The sequence below is a fragment of the Petaurus breviceps genome, unplaced genomic scaffold (assembly GCF_028583685.1).
Source record: "Petaurus breviceps papuanus isolate PSGF00001 unplaced genomic scaffold, PetGlider_PUasm1.0 191, whole genome shotgun sequence".
NCBI lineage: Eukaryota > Metazoa > Chordata > Mammalia > Diprotodontia > Petauridae > Petaurus > Petaurus breviceps.
In genome coordinates, this window is record NW_027185811.1 from 4,292,917 (window position 1) to 4,318,452 (window position 25,536).

The 25,536-nt window shown below is 35.9% G+C and overlaps 1 protein-coding gene and 1 non-coding gene across 11 annotated transcripts in view; both read left to right on the plus strand.

The window, feature by feature from the left end:
• Positions 1 to 24,166, plus strand: part of KANSL2 (KAT8 regulatory NSL complex subunit 2) — a 295,431-nt gene extending 271,265 nt beyond the window's left edge. For 7 of the 10 annotated variants that reach the window (XM_069092647.1, XM_069092652.1, XM_069092649.1 and 4 more), the window contains 3 exons: positions 8,871 to 9,124; positions 20,095 to 20,214; positions 23,201 to 24,166. In XM_069092647.1, coding sequence (XP_068948748.1) covers positions 8,871 to 9,124; positions 20,095 to 20,214; positions 23,201 to 23,338 — 512 coding nt within the window. In that variant the 3' untranslated portion in view covers positions 23,339 to 24,166. Of the gene's footprint in view, positions 1 to 8,870; positions 9,125 to 15,468; positions 15,745 to 20,094; positions 20,215 to 23,200 lie in introns of those variants that run through there. The other 3 variants (XR_011169155.1, XR_011169154.1, XM_069092654.1) reach the window with 3 other exon arrangements.
• LOC138164720 (small nucleolar RNA SNORA2/SNORA34 family) lies at positions 18,511 to 18,646 on the plus strand. The gene has a single exon (XR_011169167.1). It is a non-coding gene; the product is annotated as a small nucleolar RNA SNORA2/SNORA34 family (small nucleolar RNA).
• Positions 24,167 to 25,536: the final 1,370 nt, after the last annotated feature.

A 25,536-nucleotide genomic window follows, 5' to 3' on the forward strand; every position in this document is an offset into this window, starting at 1 on the left:
AAAAAAATCTTTTGGAGTTTGACCTTTTACTTTCCAAAGGAATATGGAAAGTGGGCCAGTGAAACTATATTTTGCAGTGTGCTTCCATTTTAACTCTTCACCAAAAATTCTCAGCTAAGTTTTAAACTTTTTCTTTGAGAATGCACCTCCAATTTTATTATGGAAATACTTGGGGGTGGAAAATTTTGCTTAACAGTTTTCTTTTATGTGTAAGGGACAAACTCTGTTAGATACTGTTTGGTAAAGTAACGGCTACCAAAATTTATTTAAAAAATGAAATGGGATATAGAACTTAACTTGTAATTTTCTTTCTGTAGTTGTTATTCTGCCACTTTTTAGTTGCCATAGTCCTCTTTAGCAAGAAGTTATGTACTTAATTTTAACCTGTGTGTTAATTTCTTATCCTCTAGAAATATGTGACTGTCTTTGGTTATGAGTTAATTTTTTTCTTTTCACTTAACCTGATGGGTAGGGCACTAGATTGAAAGTAAAGGAAGCTGAAAGTTCAGTACTTGCAAATTCATAAGCAAGGTGGGGTGGCAAGGGTGGACATTCTCAGGATATTGTATGTGGTGAGGGTTTTTTCGGTGCCACAGAAGAAAACCTTTCATGATTGTGATATTTGTTGTTAATGAAATTGGTTGGATTTGCTAAATACATTTCCTAAAAACTAATCATGTTGTCATTTGTACTATGCTTGCAAGTCTAATTGCTAAGCCTAAAGTTATAGCTTGCATTTTGAACAAAACCTTTGTAGCTTAGCTGTATCTTCAAACCTTTAACGGAGGGAAGGTAAATTACTGAAGTCAGGCAAAGCTCATCATTTATTAATTAATTTATTTATTCATTCATTCATTTATTTATTGATTGCCTTTTGGAGGGTAATTGGGGTTAAGTAACTTGCCCAAGGTTACATGGCTAGTTTTTTGTGTGTGTGTGTGTTAAGTATCTGAGTCTGGAACTGAATTCTGGTCCTCCTGACTTCCGGGGCTGGTGCTTTACTCACCGCCACACTTAGCCACCCCAAAGCTCATAATTTAGACAGTGGATTTGAATTGTTCTATACAAAGAATCTTTATTTAAAATAATTAGTATAAATAATTAAACACGATACATGTATATATCAATTTGAGGAAAAAATACCCTTTGGAGTAAGACTTAAAATCACTTAAGAATAATGTAATGTTGATTTATTTAAATTTTGCTTTTATTAACCAGTTGGATCAGTTTGGTTTTAATTTTTATTCTCCCAGAGTTTCGTTGACAGCTTGGAATTGGAAGCTTTCACCTTTGACTGCAACTTTGGATTTTTTCCTTTTTTTTGTCTTTATTAATTTGTTTGTTTACTCTTGGTTTACAAGATTCAGTTCCACAATCCCTTGAGCTTCAAATTTTTTCCTCCTTTCCTTCCCCCTCCCGCCCATGGCAGTATGCAATCAAGTATAGGATCTGCAAATACTTTCATATTAGACATTAGTCAGATTGTAAAGAAGGATTGTAACCGATGGAATGAACGGTGGAAAAGAGGAAACAAAACCGAAAAAGAAAGAAAGAAAGCAGGTAGTTTGCTTCAGTTTGCATTCAAACTCTGTTCTTTCTAGTTCTTTCTCTAAATGTAGACATTTCTTTCCATCATGAGTCTTTTGGAGTTGTCTTACAACCTTGCATTGCTGAGAAGAGTCCAGTCTGTCAAAGTTGGTCATCACACATACATTGTGTCTGTAATTGTGTACAAATTTCTTCTGGTTCTGTTCTTCTCACTCAGCATCAGTTTGTAGAAATCTTTCCAGGTAAATATGAAGTCCATCTGCTCCTCATTTCTTATAGCACAATAGTATTTCATTACATTCATATACCACAACTTGTTTAGCCATTCCCCAATTGATGGACATCTCCTTAATTTCCAATTCTTTGCCACTAGAAAAAGTGCAGCTTTGGATTTTTAAAAAAAATTACCAAGCTTTTATTTTCTCTCTCTTCCACTTCCCGATCTCCAAATTAAAAGAAAAGAAAAACAAAACAAAATCCTTGTAATAGATAGGCAGAACACATCTACATAGAGGTCATATTCAAAAAAGTGTGTCTCTTTTATCTTGAGTCTGTCATCTTCCTATTAGAGATATTAACATGCTTCAGAATAGGTCTTGAGACATGGTTAGTCACTGCATTGATAGAAGTTCTTAAAAGTCTTTGAAAATTAGTTTTATTTAAAATGTTGTCATTCTTGTATAAATTGTTCTTCCAGTTCTGCTCATTTCCCAGGATTCTCTGACGTTTTCTTTTATCGCATATAGCATAGTAGTATAAATTTTTCTCCTGACTCTGTTCACTTCACTCTGCATCATTTCATATAAGTTGTATCAGGTCTCTTTGAAACCATCCCTTTTACTCTTTCTGTTGATATAATAATACTTTTACATTTATATACCGTAATTTGTTCAACCCTTCCTCAGTTGATGGGTATCTGTTTAGTTTCTAGTTCTTTGCCTTTAGAAAAAGAATTGCTGTTAATATTTTTGAAAATATGGGTCTTTTTCCTCTTTGATCTATTTTAGGGGTATTATTGGATCTAGTAACAGCAAAACCTGAGTTCAGATATGACCTCAGACACTTAGTAACTATATGACCATGGGCAAATCACTTAATCTTTGCCTCGATTTCCTCATCTGTAAAATGGGGATAATGATAACATCTACTTCACAAGTTTGCTGTCATGACCAAATGAGGTATTTATAAAGTGCTTTGCAAACCTTTAAGGACTATATAATTGCTAATTACAACTACTACCATTCTATTGATATTGCTGAGTTAAAGAGTATACACAGTTTAGTTATATTTTTGTGTCTCCAACTTTATAGAATAATAGTGTTGAGGGACTTGGTGCTCTCTAGGTAATTCTTTGTAGTCAAATCTTTCCAAGGTGAACTTTACTTTTTGTTTCCTTTCCTTCACTGTCAGATGCTGAAGAATATGGAGTCAAATGGGATATGTTCCATTCTGGTCTTAGCATATAGATACCTGATTGAATATTTCTGATGAGACCTTTTAGTTTTCCCGTGGTAATCTACTCTTTCTGACTAATGCCTTACATTAACCTTACATAGTTTCTTTGTTAGTCAGGGTCTTGGGAGAGTGGGTCAGGGAGGTAGGTAGAGCCAAGATGATGTCATAGAAGGAAGCAATGCATCTGGCACTTGACCCATCTGTCCTCCAGACAGACCTCTATAATGCCCCAGACTGACTCCTAATGGAGATCCAGAAAAAGTCATAGTGAGTTCTTTGGCCCAACTTGGTGTGGGGACAGGTCTGCAGATATGGTGGACAGATTTGGTGCAGGAGCACAAAGCACATGGAGAATTCTAATGCCCAAGGATATAAATGCCAGATGGCAGATTAATCGTCCACTACTGGTCCTGACCTGCGTATCACTTAGAGAGGCCCTGGTCAGTGTAGCAAGAAAGAAAGAAAGTTCAGAAAACAACAGCAGCAGTGGTGTGTCTCAGACATCAGATGCAAAAGCAGGATAGCACTTAGAGCATCTAGGCTGGTTCATAGAGCAGTAGTCAAGACAGGAAACCCAGACCAAAGGGGAACCTGCTTGGAACCAACAGAGCTTTTTCCACTGGCTGATAGGGGCAAGAGTCTATTCCTTGCTCAAAACCAAATCTAGGTCAGGAACTTGAAGAACTCAGAACAGGAGGGCAACAATTAGACTTGACTCTTGATCAGTCCTCAGACCCTTCTTTGGTCACTGAAAGTTTGTAAGTCTCCAGCCTGTTCCAGAGATTCTAGAATAACACAGCACCTTAGGAAGGCAGCAGAAGGATCATCCCAGACCTTCCCTCCAGAATTGTAACAGAGCCCACCCCTAACCTCAAGTCTAAATTCCAGAAGTAGACTGGAAGAATAGATAAAAGAACCCTACCATAATGAACTAAGTCAGAAGAGAATGACTTCAAACATTTATAATCAGTGCCTCAAAGGAAACCAATTAGGATTTTTTGAAGAGATGAAGCAAGAGTTAGAAAAAGTTAAAAAATTTTTTTATCTGTGGAATGAAAACCCTAGAGGAAAAAACTAGAAAAGAAATGAGAGTTATGGGAGAAAGAATGGGAATGGGAATTAACAGTGTGGCACAAGAGGTACAAAACTTTGCCTAAACCCAAATTCTCTGAAAATTGGAATGGACCAAATAGAAGCCAGTGATTTCATAAGGCAACAAGAAATATTAAGATAAAGTCAAAAGACTGGAAAAAATGTAAATTATTATAGGAAAAACAGCTGACTTGGATAGTAGATTAAGAAAAAACATTTAAGAATCAGGGGACTACTCTGAAAACCATCATCAAAACCAAAGCCTGGATCTTCATGTTTTGAGAAATCTTAAAAGAAAATTGCCCATATCTTTTAGAACTAGAGGGCAAACTGGAAATAGAAGGAATTCACTGGTCACCTCTGAAAGAAACCTCAAAATAAAAACTCTCAAGAACATCCTTCAGACACCTAGGAGCCGCAGTTAGGATCACACAGGATTTAGCAGCCACTACTATAAAGGGATAGAGAACTTGGAATATAGTATTCCAGAAGGCAGTGGGCTTACATTCAAGAATAACTCACCTAGAAAAGCTGAGTATAATATCAACCTTGTATTGTGGGGGTATGGAATAGGCCTTTATTGAAATATAGGACTTCTGGGGTAGCTAGGTAGATGGTGCAGTGGATAGAGGACCTGAGTTCAAATCCATCCTCAAATACTTATTAGCTGTGTGACCCTGGGCAAATTTCTTAACCCTGATTGCCTTACCAAAAAACCAAAAACCCAACAGAAAAATGAAATATAAGACTTCTAAGTATTCCTGATAAAAAGAACAGAGCTGGGGAGAAACTTTGAGGTTTAAACATAAGGCTGAAGAGAAGTATGAAAAGATAATAATAAAGGAAAAAGATAAATTGCTCACATTCAGATATGAAGAGATGATACCTGTCCCCTTTGAACCCTGTCATCATCAAGATTTATAGAAGTCCAGTTAGACAAGGATTGAAAATAATTCTGTTATGTCCTGATGATCTTATGAAAATACAAACTGGAGGGAGTGGGGGAAAGAAAAGGAAGGTTAGAGGAAATTATCTCTTGTAATTGATGTGCACAAGTACATATCTATACAAACAAGGAGGTACGGGGAGTGGCTTTCACTTGAACCTTATTCTCATCTGAACTGGAACAACACACACACACAGCTGAATAAAAAAATCCATTCCACTGAACAGCAAAAAAGGAAGAGGAAATTAGAGAGTTGTATGAAGGGAGGGATTACTTCCAAGCAAAACAACTAAAGATGTATAAAAATTCTTAGAGAACTTTTTTGAGGTGACAAAGAATGTAAATCTGAAGCAGTGCCTATAAATTGGGGAATAGATAATAGTAACTAATAAAGTTGTGATACATAAATATGAATAAATACTATTGTGCTGTGTTTGGCCAGTGTGCAATTTGTTTTGATTTACTATGCATTCTTATGATGGATTTTGTTTTCCTTGTGTTCCCAATTTGGGGGGGCTGAGGAGCATGATTGAGGTGGGAAGGTGAGAAGACTGATCTTGGCTAGCTAAAGAAAAAATACTCTTTTGAAATGCAACGTCTTTAAAAATTATGTATTTTTTATTGATATTATTTTTTGATACCTTGCTTTTTTAATCACCTCATTTTTTTTGAAGAATTCCCCTCCTCTTTTAACTCTCTAGCAACCTGTCCTCCAAAACAAAGAATAAAGATGAAAGGAGTTCAGCAAAACCATCTAACATATTAACTCTGTATTATGATGTGTGTGTGATCTACCTGGGTCACTGCAAAAAATGGAGTAGGGTACATTTTCTTTCTCCTGGACTACTCTTGGTCATTATACTTTCAGAGCATTTTTTTTGTTTTCTGTCTGCTTACATTTTTGGAATTGTTTTATATACACACACACACACAGGTGCACGCACACACATACATATGTGTTTATGTATTTTTTTCTTGATATTGCAAACTTTGCCTCAGTTCATCTATATCTTTCCTTTGAATTCTTCATATTCTTTATTTCTTATTTGTGCAGTAATATTCCATTATATTCATGCACTATAGTTTATTCCCCAACTATTCAGCATCTACTTTTTTCTCGTTCTTTGCATAGAAGATTTTATATGCTTCTTCAACCTTAAAGAAGCTGATTCTTAAATGAGCTCATTTTATTCTTTCTGAAGTTGGTTTAAATATATCAGAATAAATTTTAAACATAGTTCTTAGAGTTTTCTCACAGTAGTAGAGCACTTAATAATAATATCATTAAAGTATCCCAGTTGTGAATAGGTATGAATTATTGCTTCTGAATCTTGTCCTATTCCTTTGGATTTGCATCTTTTCCTTTCATCCATAGTTTTCCAGGGGAGAGTTAGAAGAAAGGAGACAAACTGAGATGAAGGAAGAAATCCCTTCTATCTATTTCTGTCAGTTGCTGTGTGTCTGTTGTGTGTATGGCAGGCAGGTATAATAGGGATCTTGCTCTTGGGGTATTTATTTTTTATGTAGCTTGGAATGACTGATCAGATGAAGAAGAGTCAAACATTAATATCTGTTTTTTGTGATTATGAAATCACAGAAGCATTAACATTTTTTTAAACCATTTTTGTGTCTTCTGATTATTTTATTCTAAATGGTGTAGTGCTATGAAATGAGAACCAGTAGTGAACTTGGGTGAGCTGTGTACCCATCCTCGTGCTCAATTTCAGTAAAATAGGCATTAGACTAAATTGGCATCTGAGGTTCCTTCTGCTTCTAGATTTGTAATTTCATTATCATTCTTTTAAAAAACACATTCTCCACTTAGTATTGTGTTTAGGAACTTAGTTTTAAAAGACAAGTAGTATTCTTGTTCCTTACATATCAGTAAGCATAAGAAGTGGATATTTTTGCCTTCATGTAACATCAGTGAGACCAATACTATGCTTTTTAAAAATTAAGTTATTTATTTTCTGTTTTCAGCATTCACTTCCATAAATTTAAAATTTTTTCCATCGTCCTCCCCTCCTTGCTCACCAAGAAGGCAATTATTACACAATTATAGGCTGTACATATATTCCTATTAAACATTCTTTTTTTTTTTTGGAGGGGGGAAGGTAGGGCAGTTGAGGTTAAGTGACTTGCCCAAGGTCACAAGTATCTGAGGCCAGATTTTAACTAAGGTCCTCCTGACTCTAGGGCTGGGGCTCTATTCACTGCGCCACCTAGCTGCCCCTAAACATTCCTATTTTCGCATTAGTCATGTGTAGAAGAATTATAATGAATGGGACAAACCATGATAAAGTAAAAACAAACAAAATAAGAAAATAGTCTGCTTTGCTCTGCATTCAGACTCCTACTTTTTTACTGGTTAGTTTTTGGCAAGTGGTTATTAGAAGACAAAGATTTCAGAATCTGTAAAGCTGATTATTTGGGAAAATGATTTCTTAACTGATTGTGTTGTAAGGCAGTAATGGAGAAACCATTTGATATAATTACAAACCCTACCTTAATAGATAGCTTTTATCGAACCTTTATTGGGATAGTAGGGAAGATACAATTAAATCTGTCGCTATAATAGATAGGTTTTATTGAACTAGAACCTTTATTGGGATAGTAGGGAAGATTCAATTAAATCTGTCACTATAATAGAGAGGTTTTATTGAACAAGAACCTTTATTGGGATAGTAGGGAAGATACAATTAAATCTGTTGCTCTTCTGGATTTTGGTTATAAATCTTAGATTTTCCTATTTTAAAACAGTTTGGGAATATAGAATGATGTGTTACTTAAAATCATGATCTGTGAAATATGGCAAATTTTAGTATGATCCAGCATTTTAAAAAAGAGAGAAATTATCTAAGTCTTCTGCCTGAACCAGAAGTGGAGAATATATTGTTAATGGATTTTTTTGAGCTAGGGCTGTAAGGGTGGCTCTGTTCTTCATACAGTCAAAAGAAGGGGAAAAAGGTGCCTCTACCCTGCTAGCACTCATAGCATAAGCAAGTTTCTCTTATTTATATTTATGCTTATGTTTGTTGATCAAAGTCTAGTTGAATGTGGATGTGATTTTTTTATCCTTCTGCCTTACCTTTTTTTCTTGAAGTGAAATAAGATAAATGAAACATCAAACCTTAAATAACTATTAATATATACCATATATAGTTAGCTATTATTATTATTATTACTGGTTATTAGTAAGAATTGCTGCTTGTTTTTAGATAAATTTAAAATTAAGATTTTTGAGTAAAGCAGGGGAGCAAATACTGGTGGGTAAAGAGCTTTGTGCAAAAGCACTGTGTAAATATTAAATTGTGGTTTTATTAGACCTGCTGTTGTCATTTTAGATTCTGACTCTCCTCCTAGAGAGATGGTAATGTGGAATATTCCCTTGGAATTATTCCCATTTACCATAATGCCTAGAAGTAAATTGCACGTATGCTTTGAATAAGAATGAGTTTCTAGGAATATTATTATTTCTTTTTACTCAGAACTTTATTTTCTGAAATTGAACATTGATTAGTTATGACTTGAATTATCATTCATGTGTCTCTGAGGGCAGAGACCTTGTTCCTATTTGACAAGAAAGAATCCTAAAACAGAAGTTGAAAATTAAGTTCTAGGGTAATTTTATTACTTAATTTGAAAATCACTTTGCTTCTCATTAATTATGCCATTTGGTATCTTGTATCAAATATAACTGATTGTTCTGTGTAGCCCAGTTTCTGTTGTTTCCTATTACTGAACAACTTTCAAGTCTTTAGGGGATATATTTCAGTATTTTGAATATTCATTGCTTTCTTCTTTGTTTCCCTTTGCTGTTTCTTCACAGATATCTGTCAGGATACCAATCAGGTCCTCTTTAAGTGGTGTCAGGGCTCTGAGGAGGTACCCTGCAACAAACCAGTTCCTGTCAGCCTCTCAGAAGATCCCTGTTGCCCACTGCATTTCCAGCTGCCACCTCAGATGTATAAACCTGAGCAGATACTCTCTGTGCCAGATGAACTGGAAGCTGTCCCCATGGATATGTACTTAAGTGCTGCTGAACTTCAGCCCACAGAGAGTTTACCTCTGGAGTTCAGTGATGTAAGTTGGAGAAATTATTTGCTTTGTTTGGCCATTTCTCCATAAAGCCTTGCTTTTGGACAAGATTTTAACTTTTTTAGTCAAAAAACCTGTTTATAAAGTAACCTTTAACATATGGGTTCAAATCTCTGTGGCTGATTATTTGAGTTATTTACTCATAAATACCAAAGAATTAATGGGTAGATAGTAAGGGAAACTTTGGGGGGTTTGGGTTGTGTGAACATTTTTCTCCACTTGCCTTTAAGCCATCCAAATTAGGCTTTTTCGGGCTAGGAATCTGGATAATACTTTTTTAAAGAAGTTTTTTTAATAACATGATATTTGTAACCTGGAATCTACTCAGGCAACTGATCATGCCAAGGTCAACTGTTGGAAGCACTTAGAAAATGTCTCTTGGGGCAGCTAGGTGGCGCAGTGAGTAGAGCACCTGCCCTGGAGTCAGGAGGACCTGGGTTCAAATTTGGTCTCAGACACTTAACACAAAGTCTAGTCATGTGACCTTGGGCAAGTCTCTTAACCCCAGTTGCTCTCCAAAAAGCAAAAAAAAAAAAATGTTTCTAACTACTTTGATTTACTTTGATATATTGTTGTGTGTCTTTTTGGTTGGGAAGGAGGCACATTTTTAGGTTTGAGGGAGTTTGGAGAAACAAATCAAAGATTTTAAAGGATTAATGTAAAGAAGAATGGAGGTAGCTTTTAAAGGTGAAAGGATCGCTGGAATTTTACCAATATAAACTTTGCTTATAATGATAATAAAGATTATAATAGCTGAATTCACATAGCATTTTAAGACTTACAAAATGTTTTATATAAATTATTTCTTTTAGTGATCAACTTTTGACAGTATACACACATACATTCAAAGTAAAGGGTTTTATTGTGTAGATTGAAGTTGTTTCACCAAGGAATGACAGTTCAATGTCAGCTTCGTTCTTTATTTTAAATTTGTTGTTAAGAGTTTTATAGAGCTCTGATTCTGAACATGTGATATCTTTGTTATGAACTTTGATCTCTCTATGTTTGCTCATATAACTTTTTAAACTGACTCACATCCTTGCTGTTATCATTTACAGCTGCTTTTAGGATTATTACCTGAGTCTAAGGATTAGTATTCCTGTTTAAACTAGCTTTTTAACCCATTTCCTACCCATCAATTAGGTTGATCAACAAATTATCTTTCAATTCCATAATCATATTTTCCTCTATATACCCTGGTTATGTAGTTTTTCAAAAGTTCATAATAAAGGGATTTTGTTTATGACATAGGTTTTTGTTTCCTGTGATGAAGGGCTTTTGTTGTGAGGGATGAAGTGGGGGTGGGGATTGTTTGTGTAGGTCAGTAGGTGATTTGGGAATGCTTGATTAAGTAGTAATCTGGAGAATGTGCTTTTCTCTGCCAAACTATATGATTTCTTTTGGAACTCTTCCTGAAGCTTTCTTAAGCCCTATTTTTACTGCTTTTATTTCAGTACTTTAAGTGGATGGGGATGTATGATGAAATTAACTGTTCCTTTACTTTTACTTTTGATTTCAGGGTGGTCAAGAATGATCATTTATGAATCTCTGGCATGTTGTCATACAATTTATATTTGGGATCTCAGTGGTTTTATTTGGTTCTGAAAAATAATTCATGCAAATCAGTTTCATAAGGAGATTGATTTGTAAATCAGAATGACTGCTTACTAGTCTGACAGGAAATCTGTATTTGCTGAATCTATGTACTTTTTTGCTTTTCCTGTTGAGAATTCCCTCACCTTTTGGATGGGAAAATTAATTTAGTAGTTTTTCAAATTTTTTTCTCTTATGTAATGAACTATTATCCTGTCTTTCCAGGAGACAAATTTAAATTCAATCTGGATTGGAAAGATTATTTTCTTTAAAAAGAAGTTTATTGATTTCTTTGTTTTTGTATTACCTAAATTCCCCTGCATCTTTTTTCTACTCCCACACCAGACAGCTATCCCAAATGACAAAGAATGTTTTTTAAGGTAAAAAAATGAAAAAGAAAGAGGAGAAAAAACAATTAGCAAAACTGATCATATTGAAAATATATGCAATGTTTCACACCCACAGACTTCGTCTAGAATAGTTATTAAGGTCCTGCTATGTTCCAGGCACTGGGCTATATGCTAGGGCAAAAGATAGTTCTTCTTTCAAGGATCTTACAAAGGCAAACACATATGTACAAAAATAAGCTATATATGCAGGGTAAATTGGAGATAACAGCAGAGAAGGCACTAGCATTGAGGATTAGAAAAGACTTCTATAGAAAGTTGGATTTTAGCAGGGACTTGAAGGAATACAGAGAAGCTAAGAGGTGGAGGTGAGGAGGGAAAACTTTCATTCCAGGTATGGTAGACTTCCAGTGAAAATGCTTAGAGAAAAAACAGAAGAGTTGGAGAGAGGAGGGTCTTCTCTTATCTCTTTGGGGCCATGATTGTGCTTTGTAATTTTTCAACACTCATTTTCAATTCATTTCTTTCCATTTATAGTGTTCTAGTTATTTTTATACATACACACATCACACACACACTCACAGAGTTTTCCTGGCTCTGCTTGCTTCAGTGTACTTCGCTTAAGTCTTTCCATGCTTCTCTGGTTATCGTATCTGTCATTTCTTACATTATATTTATGTACCATAGATTGTTCAGCCATTGCCAGTTGATGAGTATTTACTTTGTTCTCAGTTTTTTGCTACTGCAAAAAGTGATGCTGCAAATATTTTGGTCTTTATGAGGACTTTATCAGTGATCTTCTTGTTGTATCTGCCTTAGTAGTGGAATCTGGATCAAAGAATACTTAGTTTGCATTGTTCTGTATCAGATGGTTGTACTAAATCACAACTCTACCAAAAATGCATGTATAACTTTCAACAATTCCTAAAACATTGATTATTTCCTTCTTTTGATTCCTTTTCTTCTTATCCTAGATACATTAATTTTGTTTGTGCAAGATCTTTTCCATTTCATGTAATCAAAAATTTGTCTTTTATCCCTTTATTTTATCTTGTAATTGCTTCTCTACTTTGTCTGGAAACATCTACTTATAGCTATTAAACTTTTAAAGATATATGATCTTATTTAATTTTTTAGGGCATAATCTTTTTTTAAAATTAATTTTTAGTTTTCAACATTCACTTCCATAAGATTTTGAGTTCTAAATTTTCTACTTCCTCTCCGATACAGAGTACAGTCTGATATGGTCTATACATATAGATTTGTATTAAACATATTTTTATGGTATGATCTTTAATACTAATGTCATATATCCACAGTTTTGTAGATATTGTAAGAGGTTGGTTTTAAGCCGAGTTTCTGCCAAACTGCTTTCCAGTTTTCCCAGAAATTAATAGAGAGTTTTTTCCTAATTAATTTATGATTTCAAGTTTTCAAACACTGGGTTATTGAGTTTTATTATTTTCGATTCGCCTTTTAAAGTAGGTTTCATTGATCTACTTTTGTTTTTTTTAACCAATATCAAGTGGTTTTGATGATTCCTGTATCTAGTACATAGTAGTTGCATAATAATCAAATGAGTCAAGTAAACATTTATTAAGTACCTTCTATCTGTCAGGCATTGTGCTCAGCTCTGGGGATACCAAAAGAGGCAAAAAACAGTCCTTCCCCTTTGGGAGCTCACAATCTAATGGAGGAGAAAATAAGTAAATATATACAAAGAACCACATGTGGGAAAAGTGGGACATTATTAAAAGAGGGAAGACACTATAATTAATGGGATTTTGGTAGGAACTTGAAGGAAGCCAGAGGTAGAAAAGAGGAAGGAGAGCACTTCAGGCATGGGGGGACAGAGAGAGAAAATGCCCAGGTGTGAGAGATGGAGCATGTTGTTTGTGGAACAGCCGAGGTCAGTATGGAGGAATATAAAATAAGAATAAGGTATAAGAAGACTGGAAAGGGTAGGTAGGTTATGAAGGACTTTGATCCTGGAGGTGATAGGAAGCCACTGGAGTTTATTGAGTAGGGAAGTACATGGTCAGACTTGTGCTTTATGGAAATCATTTTGGTGGCTAAATGAAGGAAGGATGGGAGTGGGGAAAGGCTTTGAGGCAGAGCAACCTACCAATAGGCTATTGAAATAGACCAAGTAAAGTGATGAGGGCCTGTACTAGAGTGGGGGTAGTGTTAGAATAGAGAAGGGGGACATTTCAGAGGTAATGCAAAGGTAAAATTGGACAGGAGCTGGAAACAGCTTCGATGTGGGGAATGTGAGAGAGTGAAGGATGACACCTGGAATGTGAAGCTGAGTTTGAGGTCTGGAAGGTGCTATTCTTTATTTCTGCCTTTTAAAATTATTTTCCTTGACTTAAAAAAATTACATTTTCTTATAGCTAACTTAGTCCTCTACCTGACCCCCTTCAGAGAGGCATTCTATAATAAAGAATGAGAGGCAAAAAAAACCAGTCCAGTAAAACATTGAAAAATTCTGAAGTTATCTGTAGTATTGGATGTACTCAGGAGCCCTTGCACTTCTTTTATCTTATCTTTGGACCCAAACTTGGTCATTATAATTCCACAGCATTCAATTTTTTAAGCTTTAATAGCTTAGAACTGAACTGAGACTTTTGGAACACCTTGTATATTTACAGTCAGAATGCTTTTCTTACTCCTGTTAATCCAGATTAAAATACAGATTTAAGAATTAGGCAGTATTGGAAACACATATACAATTGCTTCCTAATTATACTTCTTTCTAGGTTCAGTATTACTGTCAATCACGTTTATCACAATTTTCATTTTTATTATTCTACTTCATTTCTGGCTATTGTTCTTGTTCAGTCATTTTTCAAGCATATTTAGTACATAGTAGTTTCATAATAAATTCTTGTTGAATGCTTAATTGGCACTAAATAGTACAAAGTCTAAGTCTAAATATTTAGAGATTGTTACCCTGTTTCCCTTGCATATCTCTTTATCAAGCTAACCTTTAGCTTATACTCACGGCCTGATCTCAAAGGCCTTTTACCCATTCTGGTTGCCCTGTTCTGGATTCTTTGAAGTTTATTTGGTGTTCTTTCTAAAAAATGCTATTCTGAACTGCAGATAACCAGCCAGATGAGGTCTGACTTTATTCTGTCCATTATATAGTTCAGTATAATCTAAAATCTCATTAATTTTTTTTTGACTGCTGTACCACATTGAGCCAATAGTCCATTAAGACTCAGATCTTTTTCAGATGAACTATGGTTTAGCCACACCTTCATTATCTTGTATGTGTGAAGTTGACCCTTGGAACCTAAGAATAAATAAAAGATTTTTACCATTATCCCTTTTCAGTATCCTGTTATTAAATTGCTATAGCCTCTCAAAAATGATTTGAATCTTGATAGTGTCACCTAATATATTACTTATCTGTCTAAGTTTTGCGTTACTTGAAAATTTGTTAAGGATGTCATATTTACCTTTTAATGTAGTCAGTGTTAAAAATGTGAAATATTAAGGTCAGACACAGATCCCTATTCTTGACAAAGCCATGCTGGGCCCTCATTCCTCCCTCAGCCCCCATTAATATTTATTGAGATCTTTTGTTTATACATCACTTTTATTTCCAGATTACATCCCTCCCTACCCATTGAGCTATCATTGTAACAAAGATTGAAAAAGAAAAATAATTAGCAAACTAACCAAACTAACATTGAGAGTATACAGTGCTCTACACCTGTAGTCTCCCATCCCTGCAACAAAGAAAGTGAAGTGAATTTTCTTTTCTAGGGCTGGTATTTGGTTTTTTGTTTTTGTCTTTTCCATTATACTGTTGTCATTGTGTATATGATTTTTCCTGTTTTTTTTTTTCCCCCAAATTCACTCTTCATCAGTTTATACAAACTTTCCCATGCTTCTTTAAATTCTTTACATGTGTTGTTTCCTGTGGTAAAATAACATTATATTTGCATTCACATACCACAATTAGTCATTCCCTAATTTATGGACATATTTTTTTCCCTAGCTTTTTGCTATTGGAAAACTGCTGCTATGAATCTTTTGGTATATATGATACTTTTCCATAGGAAAAGAGGTTTCTGACTTCCTGTGAGGTGGGGGACCAGAGTTTAGTAATCTGGAGCAATCTTTCATATAGTTGTTAATAGTTTATAGTTGTTAAAAGGAATTCTTCATATCCTTTGAATTCATGGGAGAATGAATTGAAAGAATGCTTGGTCTTATATTTGTGTAAATTCCAATATATATCTTGAATATCTATTATCAGAGATATTTGATGCAGAAATTTTTTTTCCCCAGTCAGCAGTTTTTTTTTTATCATACTTGCATTAAATTTGTTCCTGCAAAAACCTTTTAATTTCATATAATTGAAATTATCTATTTTAGTGACTTAATCCACTCAGCTTTGGAACCACGGCCCTGGGGCAGTGCTATCCTGATTGGTGAGTCAGTCAACGGCAACGTATGTGGCCCATATTATCTAGTGGCCCCAGACTCTAGACCATGCTTCACATCCCATCTGACCGTCCACCCTGGCCATCTCCTTGCCATCTGTTCTGCTGCTGCTCCCTCTGGACCACTGGACCTCCTGAGACCATGCCCTGGGTGACTTAATCCACACAGCTTTGGAACCACCGCCCTGGGGCCATGCTGTTCTGATTGGTGAGTCAGCCAGAACCAATGCACATGGCCCACTATATCTAGATCCAGACCTTGCTTTACATCCCATCCAACCTATACTCTGGCCATTTTGCCATGAGAAATGTGTCTCCCTCCCCACCTTTCTACCTCTTGCTCTGGGAATAATAATCAGATCACTCCTACCATTATTTCTATAAAAGGATGTCATTTGCCTCCCCTGTGGCTCCACTCACTATTCCAAACCAAAACACCTTTCTGTGGCCACCACCTTCTTATGTACATTATTTTTCCTTTCCAGGATGTAGGCTTCTTGAGGGTAGGGTCTGTCTTGCTTCTTTTGTATCCTCAATAAATGCTTTTGATTTATTCATTCCTTCATTCTGTTTTGTAATCTTTGTTCTTCCCTATCTCCATACCTTTGAAAACTACCCATTTAAAATACCTTTTAAAATCATTCCTTTTTAGGTGTTCACTAAGCATCCCATTTATAATACATTGTAGAATTTTTCCAATAATTAAAGACAAGCTTACTGGCCTGTAGTCTACAGATTCTGTTCTCTTTATCTTTTGAAAATTGGCAATGAGCTCTCTTGCAATCCAATGGTTCCTCTCCTATTCTTCACAGTTTTTCAAAGATGTTCACTTACCAGCCAAGTCTATATGTTTTGTTAGTACTTTAGGGTCAGTTCCTATGGATATATGGACTAGAGTTTGAAGGTGGCTAAAGTCTTTTTTACACTCTTTTTCTTGGATATCAACCCTTTTTTTTTTTTTTAAGCAATTGGAGTTAAGTAACTTGCTTAAGGTTACACGGCCAGTTATTTTGTGTGGGTGCTAAGTATCTGAGGCCAGAACCCATCCCAGGTCTCCCGACTCTGGGGCCTGGATGTCAGCTCTTAATGGATATTTTTATTATGTCCTTTCTTGACCAAAAATAGAAGCAAATTTAAGAGTTGAGTTATTTTGAGTTCTCTCTATAGTCTTTATTTTTGTCATCCTCTTCACCCTGAGGACCAGTCCTGTACCTTCTTTGATCCTGATCTTTTCTCCAGTATGACTTAAAAAAATTTTTTTTTGCTGTGTTTTTTCAACTACTTTAATCTCATTCTAACTTTTAGGCACTATTCCTTCAGAGCCCTGCCATTCTTTTATATTCATCTTGTTCTTTATTCTTACCTTCCATCTTTTGTTGTGTTTTTAAAAAAAACCTTAAGTTGCTATGTTTCTGTTCTTTCACATAGGCCTTTTTTAGCTAGCTCTCCCTTTTTCTCTCATCAGAATTATTTTTCTTTCTGTCTTAAAAATGTGTGTTTTGGGGATCTCAGTTGGGTTGACTTCCCCCTATAAAATTTTAGTCTGTGGGATCCTACCTATCCTTTCTGAATCCTTTGAGATATGTTTTCCAGAAATATAGGATATGTTTTAGACTGTGCAAAATTTCCCTCTCTTCTGTTACAAATTCTAGAATCTCACTTCCACCATTTTCCACCACAGCAACCAATTCCTTCTTGTTGGTGAGAATCATATCTACTTGGAATCTGCTTCCTGAATACTTTTTTCTGTCTTAGTTGTGATTGGTAGTATACTCTTAAAGAAAATACTATTTCAATTTCTGTCTTAATTGATTTTCCCCTCAAATGCTCTCCACCCCAGTTCTAAGGCTCCACTGATTTCTGGATTTCCTCCTGTATTTACCCCACATCTAACTTGTTCTTTTTCGAAAGCTTTATTCTGGCTATGGTAGCTCATTCCCTCGAATTTCAGTGCTGGATCAGTGAGATCAAATGTGACCACTTGTGTTTGGTTCCCTAGTAATTTTTTCTTCCTCATGCCTTTTTTTTTCTGTTTATGTGCAGGCATCGGAGGCGTTAGGTTTAATTGCTGGGTCCTTTACTGGGTTTTTGGGTGTGCAGTTCTTACACATTGGCTACTTTTTGTTAATTAAAAGATACCATAGTGAGCCAGTTTTCTCTGTTGTCTTTTTAATGTAAAGCATTGTGCAAAATGACATGGATCTCTATGACTCCAGGCAACTGCATTTTTACCAGCACAGTTTGACCTTTTTGGGCATCTTCTATTTCTGACTGTTCTGGTTCTTATTTTCAGTGATAGGCTTGGGCACACTGGAAAAAAGCAGGAAAAAACTTCTGTACATTTATCTTAAGTCATAAAGCCAACATTTCATTATATATTTATTATTCACTTGCTGAAATGCTAGCAGTCCTTTTGATCCATTTGAACAGCATATCTTTAGCAAAGTGACTTTTGTGAGCTAAAAGAATTATAGATTGAAAGAAAACGGTTCTTTAAAAATCATCTGGGATAAGAAATTAGAAAATGTTTCTCCCTTCTTTGCATAGGTGGATGACTATGGGTATGAACATTGCATATACTGTCAAGCTTGACGTGTTGATTAGTTTTGCTGAACTGCTTTTTCCCCCTTTATTTCAAGGGATTGACTCACTGGGGTTTTGAGCACAGAGGAGTATATTTAGAAATGAAAGTGATGTAAAATCAAGAACCAAAAAGTAAAAATAAAGAAAAAGAAAGCAACAATGACAAAATAAAGCTACCTGAGATAGAGCATAGCAATTCATGACAGAACTGGAACATTACTTTTTGAGGGACTAGGGATACAGGTTGATTATAAAGATATAATCCTTCATTTTTTTTCTGGCTTTCATCATATGAAGGGGAAAAAATGAGTGTTTGTAAGAGGAATCCTTGGAAAACAGTGGCAAATAAATTTCCTTTTTTTTAACATCTGAGCTTTTGTAATGCTTTTGACAGGCCCTGAATCAAGACCAATGGTTTGTTGTAACTGTTGGTTTCAAACAGGAGCCTAGAAGAATGTCTCCCTATGGTCTGTTGGTCATTCTAAATCTCTAGTGGGGAATGACCAGTTCAGTTGGCAGAAACAAAATCTGTGCAAAGTATTGTTTGGATCAAGATTAAATGCGGGACCTAACATCTAGCTTGACAAGGGAAAATTATATAATTTAATTAAGTCAACATTTATTCTTTTTTTTTTTTTGCTTTTTGGAGGGCAGTTGGGGTTAAGTAACTGGCCCAAGGTCACAGGGCTAGTTTTTGTGTTAAGTGTCTGAAGCCAGATTTGAACTCAGGTCCTCCTGATTCCAGGGCTGGTGCTCTATTCACTGTGCCACGTAGCTGCCCCTGTAAACATTTATTCTCATTCAAAGTGACATCCATCAGGCATGTAGAGAAAATATACCATCATTAGGGCAATGTGGTATAACTATTTTAAAAATTCTTTTGTATGTTTCCCCTAAACTTGCTCCTCTTTCTCACTCTACAGTTTTTATCTTGACACTACCTAGTCACCTGTATTCAAAACCTGAGTTTTGAATTAAGAATCTTTTTATTATTGCTCACATATCTAATCATTTACCTAGTCCTTTAATTTTGACCAAATAACTCTAGCATCTGCCACCTTCCTCTCTTTCTGCTGCCACCAACACCAGTATAGGACCTCATTACTTATCCACCTTGACTGACTTCAGTAGCCTCTTAATTTGTCTTTTCACTTATTCTCTCCTCCTCAAATATCTTCTTTGTTCATTATTCTTTCTGTTGCCCAATGCGTAACCTTGTCCTACCTCTTTAACCTCTATATCTTACTTTGCCATTTTTATTCCATACTTTTCTCTGTGCTATCCCATGTATATACACTTTCTCTACCTTCATTTCTTTTGCTAGTGTTCTTTTCTGTACCAGTAATTTTCTCCTTACCATGCTGCATGACTTGATTTTCTACCCATAGAAGCTTGAATTGCATTTTTTTTAGGAAGCCTTTCCTTCCTTCTCCTTTCATCCAAAGTTAGTAATGACCTTCATCTCACCTCACACTTTATTTTTATCTCTTCAATACACTTAGACATTCTTTTGTAATATAATGTTTATGTCTTCTTAGAGAGTATAAATTCTCTGGACAAAGATCATCATTAGACATGTAAACTTTGAATCTTGCCTAACACCAAAGACAGTATACATATGGGGCACTTAATCTATGTCTGTTGAATTGAGTATTTGTAAAATGTATATAACTTGAGCAAAATCATAAATTAGAAAAGGCAATTCATTATCTAATCTACAGTACTTCTTGCTTTTCTTCCTGTTAGTGTTTTAGTCATTGTTGATTGCCATAGGTTGGTAAGAGGAATCAATATGGAGTCAGCTGGAGGCAGATTTTTAATAAATTCTATTTCTTTTTGAAAAAGAATCAGTGGGAGTAATTAGGAGTTGACTGCAGTTGGTTAAATTGAGTTTACTATGTCCCCTCTAGATGATATAGGTTTCTCTGATTTTACTGATAAACTTGTCTGTGGTTTTTTTCCCCCCCTTTCCTAGGACTTGGATGTAGTGGGTGATGGAATGCAGTGCCCTCCTTCTCCCTTGCTCTTTGACCCTTCACTAACTCTGGAGGATCATTCAATCAAAGACATTGCTGAAGCTCCTATGGATATTCTGGCAAGTGAAGAACACCCTTAGCTAGGTGTCCCAAATGCAGTAACACAGCCAGGCAAGGGGTTTTCTGCTGACCAGCTTTTACCTTGGGGAGTGGGAATATCATCACAGGTAGAGTACAAAGCTACCTAAAATGAATTTTACCTTATTAATTGTACTTGCCTTTCTAATCAATTATTTGGTCCAGGAGCCTTTATTAAGTTCCTAAAGCACGAAACACTGTGCTAGACACTGGAAATTCAAAGACAAAAATGAAACAGTTTCTGCATTCAAAAGGGCTTACATTTTATCATTTTCGTTTATTTTCCTTGACTCAATCAACAAGGCATTTATTTGAGTGCAATTCATCTGAAATACATATATGGATTCTTTTGTATTACAATCTTTTCAAAGACTTTATAATCCTAAAACTTCTTTTTTGTGTTTCTTTAGCTGGGTTACCCTTCTTTAGTCATCTAGAAAAAGATTGTGGAGAGGCAACTGAATTTATAGGCCCTGGATTTTTTCTACCTTTTACTTTTTAAGGGCAGGTAACTAGATGCTGTAGTGGATAGTGTGTTGTACTTGGAATCAGGAACACCTGAACTCATAACCTGCCTCCGGTGTGACCCCGGTTAAGTCTTAACTTCTCTCAACCTCAGTTTTCTTATCTGTAAAATGGGGCTGATAATATCATCTACCTCACTGGGTCATTGTGAAGATGAGATGAGTTTATGTGTAAAGTCTTTTGCAAGCCTTAAAACTTTAAAACCTTAAATTATTGTAGTTGTTTAATTTACTTAATATAGAAATAAAGTGATAACAAAAATGGGAAAGATCTAGTACTGATTCACTAATCAGTAATGATTTATTAAGCACCAAGCACGTGTGATAGTTAGCAGTAGTATGTGATGTGGTCTTTCTTCAGTTTTTAAGTCTTTGATAGAATGTGTACAATAGCCAGAAATTTTGTTGTAGTTGTTGTTTTTAGGCAAGAGTCTAGAGGAAGGTCTTCCTGTTTTAGAACTTTAAGAGGGAAAGTAGGTTAATTTGGAAGAAGCTATAAAGTGGTATGATTGGCATTATAGAACATTGAAAAATCAGTTATCAGTAAACAAGCACCTAAAAGTAGTGAAATTTAAGAATAACTTGAACCAAACTGCATTAATTAACATAGTGAGGTTGTTTTTTTAATATATAAGGTAAGGGAAATAGAAATAGGATGAAACTTTTTATTTTAAAATAGAATTACAAAGAATTTTTGCATCATTTGATGTATCTGCCTACTACATCATCCAGTACCATGCTGAGTCCTGGGAATATAAAAACAATAAATAGTCTCTGTCCTCAAGGAGCTTACAGTCTTATCAAAGGAGACATGTCATATATATGTATGGATATATAAAATATAAGTTAGTATGTATAGATACAAGATAAATTTTGGTGGGGAAAACACATTAACAGTTGGGAAGATCAGTGGAAGTCTCGCGTAGAAATTAGTAGTTGAGTTGAACTCTCAAAGAAGCTGGCGGTTCTATGAATAAGGGCTTTCTCTTTGATAGTGAAGCAGAAAATAAAGGAAGAAATGCAAAAGTCTTTTTTTTTTCTATTTACTTTTATTTTACAACATTCAGTTCCACAGTCCCTTTAGTTTCAAATTTTCTCCCCCTTTTTCTTCTCCCCCGCCCCTGCCATGGCAACATACACTCAAATATAAGATCTACACATATCTTCACATTAATCATTAGTCAGGTTGTAAAGAAGGATTATAACTGGTAGAATGATCAGTGGGAAAGAGGAGACAAAAAAAGAAACAGAGCAAGCAGTTTGCTTCAATCTGCATTCAGAGTTTGCAGCTCTTCCTCTGGATGTGGACATCTCTTTCAATCATGAGTTTTTTGGAGTTGTCTTATAACCTTACATTGCTGAGAGCAGCCCAGGCTATTGAAGTTAGTCATTGCACATATATTGCGTCTGTGATTGTGTACAGATTTCTCCTGGTTCTGCTCTTCTCGCTCAGCATCAGTTTATATAAGTCTCTCCAGGTTGTTATGAAGTCTGTCTGCTCCTCATTTCTTATTGCACTGTAGCATTCCATTACATTCATATACCATAACTTGTTCAGCCATTCCCCAATTGATGGGCATCCCCAAAAGTCTTTATTAAGTGCCTCTTATGTGCCAGGCACTGTTTTAAGTGCTGTGGATACAAATATAAAAATCAAGACAGTACTTGCCTTCAAGGAAAAGTGGTGACCTGAGTAGGTTAGAGTTACAGAAAGCACATGGGTAGTAAGTGGGACAATTGAGAAGCTGATTGACTTTCCAAATGGAAAGGTAATATTTAATTTATTACTCTTTCTAGAGTAAGAAAGGTAGGGAAGTAGTGAAGAAGTAGGAAGTAGGGAAGAAATGAAGGAATATGTCTGATAGCAAGGCAGGAAGACAGCTGAGGTGAAGCATGGTTTAGATCAGTGGGGAACCTTTGGCCTTGAGGCCACACATGGCTCTCTAGGTCTTTAAGTGTAGCCCTTTGAATCCAAACTTCACAGAACAAATCCCATTAATAAAAGGATTTGTTCTGTAAAACTTGGATTCCATGTGCACCCAAGGACATAGAAGACCACATGTGGTCTTGACGCCAAAGGTTCCCCACCCTTGGTAGGTTCTAGGGCTTGCAGGACTTAGTTACCTAAGTGGACTTTTGCTAGCAGGACAACATGATTCTATGGTAGGAATTCCAAAGTTCAGTAACTTAGTTCCTCCAGATCATTGTCTGCAGAGATTAGATCTTGAAGGGTATATAGCAACAGGGGTGGAATGACAGGAAAATGGCCAGGATGGTAGTCAGGAAGTGTAAGGGCTGGGGGTACAGATTAGATGGGGAATATATTTCTAGAATATTGGTATAGGACATTTTACTATTCCTTTTGTTATTAGCTTCAGTAAGTCAATTTTCTACCTCATGTAGGGATTGAATTCTTAACCAAGATGTTCATTTCTCTTAACAGAACCAAGTACAGATTTCAGTAGGTGTGCCCAGACCACAGGGATCCCAAAAACCTGAAGAATCTACAGTTTCTGCACCATTGCCTGGAAGTGGAGTGGTTGCCACCAATGGGAAGCTGGACCATATTTCTGTCAGTTGATAGTTGCTACTGAGAAGTTGACTTTGGGAGAGCTTGAATTCTTCATTTCTTTAAGAAAAATTTGTCTATTCCTCACCAGAAGAGAGGAGCCGGGCTGACTTTTTTTTTTCCCTTTGGGCAGCTAAGCTGTCTAGTGAATCATAAAGCCAAATTATTCTGAGAATAGAGCAATAACTGTTTCAGCTGTGGGTTACTCTTTAAAATTGAGCAAGATGTATGTAATGCTACCTGTTGGGGATCAGTGGATAAGTTTGCATCTAAGGGGAAGAAAACATCTTTAATGGAATCGCAAAGCCTTGACCAGGAAAACCAGTTGGATGGCCAGTATGACTTCTGAAACTAGAAACTGGTTATCCAGTACCCTTTATTTTCCTAGCTCTCTTAACCTTTCACCACAGTGGAGTGCTAAACCGGGCATGTCCTACTTCCTTCACCCCAAAAGGAATTCAGGTGTGGACAGTCTACAGGCTCGAACCCTTCTTAACCTTCTAGCTTCCTGCTTTTAACCAGTCTAGAGTTCTGTAGTGGTCACCTTATGTAAGATAAAAATATAAATTTTCTGTACAGAATTTCTATCAAATGGTCTAAAAAGAGAAAGAAAATGTATTGAAAATGAAAAATTGTCTCATCACTTGGAATGAGAATTGTGGGTCAAGTTGAATAATTCTGTTATTTGAGAGGGCTGCCTCTGTGATGGAAGAAGGGCCATATGGCCTTTGTGAGAATCTTTTTACAGAAGAACTCTAAATACCCATCTTCTAAACCTGTTTACACAAACACACACTCTCTCACAGGATCATGTCTTCATGTAAATAAAATACTGAAACTGCTTTGGGTTGGGGGAAGACAATGGGGACATTGGTGTGGGAGATCTATTGAAAATGTCACAGTGCAAAAAAAATATATGTTGCCAGGGAAAGAGACAACATAATCATTTTCTCTTTTCCCTTTCTGGTGTCTACCTAGGTGCTGGGGTCCTCCTTCATTAATTCTAAGTATTCACAACCTACAGATGTTAATAACAGTTTCACAGAGATGTTTGAAGAGATGTATTTCCAGAATAAATGAGGTTCTTGCCCTTCCCCTTCACCCCCAATACACATAAGGATAGGGAACCTGCACCCTTTAAGCCACAGGTGGCCTTTTAAGTCCTCAGATGCAGCCCTTGAACTGAATCCAAACTTCACAGAAAAATCCCTTTAATAAAAGGATTTGTTACTTAAAACTTGGACTTGGTTAAAATGCTTCACCTGAGGACCTAAAAGGCCATATATGGCCTGGAGACTTAAGGTTCCCCACCCTTGAAGTGCTTTAAGAAACACTACTTAAGGTTCTCAGTTGTAATGCTATGGCTCCACATCAAGTAGTGTCTGACGAAATCTATTCCAGCCTTGAATCTAATTCTGAATTTATTTTAATCCCATCTCTGACTATTGCTAGCAAAATTCATAATACAAATAATCTAAAACTTTCATTCTTCTAGGTTTACAGGTTATTTCCCAGTCAGCTCTTTTATAGCTTAGCCTATTTTAAAAATTGAAAATTGAGGCAAAGACTAAGACTTCTTTGGAATTTAAATATATTCTTTCTCTGTCACTCTTTTCTGTCTGTATGAAATGTTCTGGGTAGTCCTCATAACTGTATTCATGCAGAAGTTCTCAAGTTGACGTTTATCCTCTGAGAACCATCCCATTCCTTGCCAAGATAAATAACTTTTGCCATTTTCCGCTTTTAAACCTATCTCACTTTCCAATCTTGGAAATCCTCATTGGATCTACTGTCCTTTCCAAAAATCTCACCTTACTCTGTCTGGAGGAACTTTTCACATCCTTTTTGTTTAACCCCTATCCGTTTGCTATCTCAAGTCACTGAGCAAAGTGCCTGTCATATAGTAAATGTTTAATACTTATTGACTGACAAATCTGACTGATCCCAGTTACTTCACTGAACTATGCTGAAATGTAATGCCCCTACCCAGTTTGGCCAATTTGGCCAAACCTTTTTTCCTTGACCTTTTTGGTCACATTGTGGGAAACTATTGATTATCTTCACCGTCCTAAGGTGTAATGTGGAGAGTCTGGATTTGGCAGTTGGGAGATCTGTGTTTGAAGGCTAGCAACTGTGTAATCAGAGGCAGATGACTTAACCTTTCTGAGTTTCAGGTTATATATCTGTTTATTGAGGATAATACTCTACCT